Below are 6,638 nucleotides of genomic sequence, written 5' to 3'. Positions count from 1 at the left end.
CGGCACTCATCATTTCCTACGATCTAGTAGAATTTTTCGCAATAATGACATCATAAAGTGTCATTGAGTTAAGGAGTATATCAAAGATCTTGTAGGAAGCAAACTGAATGTAGAATTCTGAGAGTGAGCTAGAAATGATTGATTTCACTCTATGATTAAATGGGAAGTCCAAAGACAGGCACATTATCATAAAGGGATTTTACAGGAGTATGCAAATTGGCTCATTCAGTGAATGCAAATTTACAACAACTTTCATAATCGAATCAAATATTTTACAAAAATTTATATAAATCCTGTACACAATGAAGAGCTAAGAAGACATCCATGTGTATCTCAGCTAATTCTACAACTACATTTCTTCATACATATGCATACTCAAAAAAGAGGACACCCTTTAGATATCACACCTGGAGCAGTTGGACATTTAGCTAAAGGGCATCTATCTGGGTCACTGCCCCACCAATCTAGGCTGATATGCTGCATCCCTAAACACAAGTAAAGCAAAACTCCCATGAAAGCTAATCCGGCATCAAGTGCACCAGATAAGACATAGTTGTGACGGGTCCACCAGCCACGATAATAACGGTAAGCAACAAATCCTGAGACAAATCCAACAAGAACCCAACTAGTGTAGTTGACTGGTGTAGCTGGAGGCATTTCTGTTAATGCTCCTAACATCACTGGCATAGTGATAAGTCTAATCCATTGTTTATCAGGGAATGCCTTGTGTGCTAGCCAAACAGTGAAAGGAGCAATAGCCCCAGCCAAGAAAAACCAGTTGATGGCTGAGTAGTGTCCAAGATTTCCAAATATTCTGCGAGGGCCTATTAAACCCCATATCACAGATGAATCATAGAATACATGATCACCTGGGCAAGTCCACGGGCTTCCTGCTGGAAGTAACTCTCTATGGCATATACTTGGAACTGTTTCTATTAGCCACCATGCTGTAACTAAATGCACAGATGCGGCTATTATGGTACCAAGTACCTGAAAAAGGAAATCATACAATTAAGCAAGCAAATCATAATTACTAATTGTATGGAGTATTAACATGTTTGGCATCGACACAACACCTATTCATGTGATTATATTTAATTATTCCAATTTCTCAAATTATTACCGGGCGTGTCGTGTTCGGGGTACATCTCTCTGTGTTTTTGCTTCATAGTTACAAGACAATTTAGATTGAAGGCGTGTTTGGTGGCCATTGGCCAATACCAATATGACACCAACATATGTAGTTGGTTATATTTAAATATTCCATTTTCTCAAATTATTATTGTTGTCGACGTGTCAGTTGTGTCTGACAGTGATTCACAGATTACAAGAAATTTAGATTAATATTTACGACATAAGAATCAACTCTTCCTTCTAAAGAATTAGTGTTGTGCAAACCTGTGCCAAGAACATTGCTCTAGGAGGAATCTTCATGTAATGGCCAAGCTTAAAATCTTGCAAAAAGAAAATGGCCTGTTTCATACTCACGTTCCCAGTAACTTTAAACAACATGACTGCAACAGGATAACCAGGGTAGATGTATCCAATTATATACTCTGTTATCACATTCAAAGCCGGTGCCTGATTTGTTGTGGCTCTGATTATTCCGACAGGAAGAGTAAACAATAACGCAACAACACAGGCTAACATCACACCCCACCATGGTAGCTGGAGTTGATCGTTGTAATACTCACATATAAATATAGTTACCGTAATGCTGAACAAAAGGATGCACAAAAACCACCATTCAGGAACTTGTTTATAATGTTTTCTCATGATCTTTGTGTGTATATCTATCTTCTTCCCTTGAAAAGCAGACTTGCTTAGCTGCAATATGTCACTGCACAGATAACACATGTTATCAACAGGTGATTACTAGTCATGTGTTTTTAAACTCATTCAATGAGGTGGAAGTGACAATATATGATTGTATGATTTATAATTCTAAATTGCGGTTCCCAAGTGCAATTGCAAATGCAATATAAATGTTTTAGAAATCTCTGCAACAGTGTCATGACAACAATTGCAGCTGTATATATCCCATTTTGCTGCAATATCAAGATTTTTAGTGTAACCATAACGTAACCACAGCTGCAAGGTATACCTATGATCATGTATATAGTACTAAATTGTGGACTGCTTGCAGCAGTAATATAAAAGTTTAGGAAATCTATGCAAGAGTATCACAACAACAATTGCATCTATCTGCATCAATAAGGTTTGCAGGGTAACCGCAACCACAATTTAGAACCATGATTGTGTATAGTGACATGCATAGAAATTCAACTCTAATTATATAAATACCTGCCGTGGAAGAGCAATACATGAACAAGAGTTGCAGAAAGGCAAGCAAAACCAATGCCATATGACATAGCAAACATGGTGCTAAGATAAAGAGGGCCCTCGCGTTGATAAGCCTCCATGTCAAGGTGAAAGTTAGAGTCAATAATAGCTGAGATGTTGTATTCTTGACCATTGGTGTTGAATAAACTATCTGAAAATATGGGAAATCTTTTTCCATAGTAAAGATTAAGGCCATAAGCAATAGGAACAACGACATACATGAAAATGCCAAAACCAGCAGCAATGTTAGCCGTAGCAAACCATGGACTAGCCAGAGGGCTACCAAGATAAGAACATATACTTGACCAATCAAATCCAACAGCTCCAACTCCAAGACCATGTAACCCTGAACCTAGCTGTTGTGCTATAACTGTATTGGGAAATACCCAACATATCCAAGAGAGTGATGTTAACATTGGGAACAAGTAGCCTGGAAACACATAATATGCAAAACTGCAAATAAATGTTATAAGGAAGAACTGATTTCGTGTTAACCCTCCCTTTTGCCTCTCCTCTTTCTCGTGCAGCGCCCTGAAATCAAATCAAATTTATTATGTTTTGATTCAATACTTAGATTAGGTGGAAAGTGACTCCTGCCCCACATAATGCACTGGACTGATGGACTGTGGAAGTCGAACAACATTATTCAATTGTTTTATTCATCTGCGTTTGCTAAATTCAAATAATAATCTTCTTTGAAAAAATGAGGTGCTTGCCTTTTTATTTTTTTTACTAAGTCAAACTCTTACTAATGAAAGTAGTGCAAAAAAGTATAAAGTCTAAATACATATAAAAAATCTGACAACATTATTCAATTGTTTTGGACTTTTTCTATCTCTTCTAAGTTCTACCCTCATTCAAGTCTAAATCAATATTATTAATTTTATAAAAAAAAATTATTTTTAGTACTAAATTCCCCTAGAATGTAGTATATATTAATAATTTCTTTTTCTTTCTAGACTTAGCATTTAGAAGAGGATTAATTTTTGTCAAAAAAAAAAAAAGAAGAGGATTAAATTCTTCTGCATCTGTGGCTTATTGACGAGTACAAGAAGATTTAAGATATTAGGATTGGCGGTTTGGGTCGTATGCAAGAGATTTAAGTATATACTCATTGGCGCCATTGTAAAAAAAAAAAAAGAGTACAATTTTAAAAAAAAAAACAGATACAATATTTTTTTTAAAAAAAAAAGATACAAAAGAATATAAAATTAAAAAGGAGGATTTTAAATAAAAGAAATAATTATTAAAAATTAGAAATATGAAAGTATGTCATATAAATCACTTGTAAGCTTTACTTCTCTTTCATAATTTTCCAACAAAAAACCATATCATAATATTAACAAGAGTTTAATGGAGATGTGTTTTCATAGAGATGAATCCTCTTTGATTCAGCCATCTCTTGCAATAGTTGATAAATCATAAAGAGAAAAAACAAAACATTTTAGAAGAGAGAGAAGAAAAATGAATCAATGAATTAAGATCAATGATTAAGATTAGTGCAGCACATAATTCATATTTTCAATGTAAAACTATCTTACATCGACACCAATCATAATTCATCATTTGTGTCACATTAGCCCCCCGTTTTAAAATTGTTGTTTAAAATGGTGTAATGAAAACACACTTATTTTTAAAGTGTAAATATATTGGATGAGTGACATTCTGAAAATGTGCAGATGAGAAAAAAATATACTGAGAAGACTCGTGTTAGTTTGTGATAATAGTTTGCAATTCTTAAAAACAATCTAAAATGTTACGAAATTTATTTTTTTACCACTAGATCAAAACTTTTTAATCTTACTTTTAAGTAATATTAATAGTTTAATGGAGACCCATTTTACTTTTTGTAAAATAACCACATAATAATGTTAGATTAAAGATTAGGAAATAATGTTTCATGGAGCTTGTCGTACTGCCAGCACCTTATTCATTTTACCAAGACAAATAAATCTTTTCCTATCTGTTCTTTCCTTCTGCAAATCTATTGTAAATCAAACATTTGATTTTTAGCCTCCTTTAGGCTTTCCACTCTTTTATTCCGTAAAATTCATCGGTATTATTCTTCCTTTGAAATTGAGATTGCAAATCAAATATGGGATTTTGTCATTTGATTTGAGATTGTAAATTTTCAATTGAACATCACTATAGCCATATGATTTTTTTTTCACCATTGAACAAACGAATCATTTCAATTCAAGTATGAATTTTATTTTACAATACAAATTATTGTCCAATCTGTGTTGAAAGAATTAGAAATTTTTTCTGAGAAAAAAAGGAGGTTATGTAATAGGAGAGAGAATGAAACATTAGCGATGGTAGACATAGCCATGGATAAAGGCCTCAAGTTTGCTTAAGTGAAATTTAACAAACCGGAAAACTTATTCTATTAAGTTATATAAGTTTTCCGGTGAACAACGTAAATTTAAGTGTTCCGGTAAACATTCATAGTTTTTACATAAAGGAACACTTTAACATACCGGAAAAGATAAAAATTTACCGGAACAATTTTTTGTGAGTCTGAACAGTCTACCGGAACAGTTATAAAATGACAAAATAAAAAATATTAAAATATTAAAATATTTGATAAGGATAGAATATGTATTTTAAAAAATATGTTGGGGTAGATGGAAGATTGTTGGAGTAGAAAAAAAAAATTCCAAGTTCCAAATCTTCCAATTTTTAACTTATACTCATTTTGTCAAAAAAAAAAAACTTATACTCCGTCCTTAAATATAAAAGACCGGTTTGTGATTTTTCTTTGTCTCTTTTTTATAAAGTCTCTTTCAAATTTCCAAAGTTTTTAATTATTTATTTATCAACATACCCTTAATTATAAATATTCTATAAAAACACGAACTTGTTCTATCTCTTAAGGATAAAATTATAAAAATAATATTTATTGTCAACAAATTTAATACACAAAGTATTGTTTTTGTCAAAAAAAAAAAATAAATAAAAATTAAATAAATAGTTTACCTGAAAAGAGATACTTGAACGAGATTTTGGGGCCACCACATAGCAGCGGGCTCAACTAAGTAACGACGGAAAACTCCAGCCCAACCAAAGCCCAAAACCTGCGTCGTTAAAACAACCAATAACGCAACTAACACCGTTATCTCCTTCCTATAAAAAACTTTAACGGCGCTAACGAAATGAATAGCGTAAACACTAGCAGCACCCGAACTTGCAAAGATCGTAATAAGCACGTGCTCCTTAACATTGAACTTCCCTGGATTCAGTGTAAACTCCCACTTTTTCCCTTTCATGAAAACTCGTTTAGTCACAGTCGATGCCATTAGGTGACCCAACGGAACCACCGCAATCTGTGCTGAGATTGCTGTTACTGAAAGAGGCTCTCGCCGGAACCCGAAGAATTGGTTCAGGAAAGAGAGGAGAACGCAGGCTAGACTTCCTAATGTCCATGTTCGGAAAGTGAATACCGGAAGTGATGGATCGTCGGTCACCGGAACTGTTAGTGCTACCTGTTCGATCGGAGAATTCTCGTCGCTGGATCTGGATGCGTCGTCGTTTTGAACTGAAAGTCAACGGATTAGTTTTTCGAATGAAAAAAGAGCATAGTATTAATAAGTTATATAAAGTGTAAGATGCATACTTAGAGCTTCTTTGATTTCGTGATCACTATCCATATTGCCCAACCTGAGGAGAGGAGTGATGGAAAATGATTTTGGAATAAAATAGGCTTTTCTTGGAGGGATTTTATTTGATTATTATTATTATTATTTGATTATTCATATATGGATAGGTCATGACAAAATTCATTTATTTTCAATTTTAAATTATTGGACACGAATCTTGTTGGGAATTCGGACCAAATTCATTTTAGAATAATATTGGTTGAAATTTAACATGTGCGCTACTTTCTACTACTACACTAGGAATGTGTTTGGTTCGGCGTCAAAAAAAAAATTGATTCTGACAGAATTGAGTTTGATAGAATTGATTTTGGTTAAAAATGAGTTTAGTGTGAATTGATTTATGTTTGGATACATTAACTTAAAAGTGATTCTTACAAATTTATGTTGTTTGGATAGATTGAATTGAAATTGCTTTTGAATGTCTAATTACCAAAATGGATTTGAATTGTAAATAAGTAATAAATATTTTTTTTTGGTACATTATAAATTTTAATTAATAGTGAACATCAAACAGATGACATTTGAAAATTTGTCAACAAAAATCACCAAAACCAGCCCAATAGTATTGAAAAAAAAAACCCAATTATCTTCTCTTTGCCGAAATGAGTGTCTCTTACTTCCATTTTTTCCAGGGCT

The 6,638-nt window shown here is 33.2% G+C and overlaps 1 protein-coding gene across 1 annotated transcript; it reads right to left on the bottom strand.

Annotated features, from left to right (window-relative positions):
* Window positions 1-229: 229 nt before the first annotated feature.
* LOC123895294 (oligopeptide transporter 7-like) lies at window positions 230-6,177 on the bottom strand. The gene is made up of 5 exons (XM_045945548.1): window positions 5,960-6,177; window positions 5,323-5,881; window positions 2,305-2,874; window positions 1,399-1,840; window positions 230-990 (listed from the first exon to the last, which is right to left on the bottom strand). The coding sequence occupies exons 1-5, from the start codon at window positions 5,991-5,993 to the stop codon at window positions 376-378; spliced, it is 2,220 nt and encodes a 739-aa protein (XP_045801504.1). The 5' UTR covers window positions 5,994-6,177; the 3' UTR covers window positions 230-375.
* Between the last annotated feature and the right edge of the window lie 461 nt (window positions 6,178-6,638).

Source organism: Trifolium pratense, linkage group LG7 (assembly GCF_020283565.1).
Source record: "Trifolium pratense cultivar HEN17-A07 linkage group LG7, ARS_RC_1.1, whole genome shotgun sequence".
Taxonomy (NCBI): Eukaryota; Viridiplantae; Streptophyta; class Magnoliopsida; order Fabales; family Fabaceae; genus Trifolium; species Trifolium pratense.
This window is presented reverse-complemented; position numbering and strand designations above follow the sequence as displayed.

Excerpts from the sequence above, each read along its gene's own strand:
- LOC123895294 (XM_045945548.1), bottom strand. The coding sequence starts at position 5,993 with ATGGATAGTGATCACGAAATCAAAGAAGCTCTAA. Across the intron at positions 2,875-5,322 it reads GTTCAAGTATCTCTTTTCAG|GGCGCTGCACGAGAAAGAGG; the intron begins GTAAACTATTTA and ends ATTTGATTTCAG. Across the intron at positions 991-1,398 it reads GAGCAATGTTCTTGGCACAG|GTACTTGGTACCATAATAGC; the intron begins GTTTGCACAACA and ends TTCCTTTTTCAG.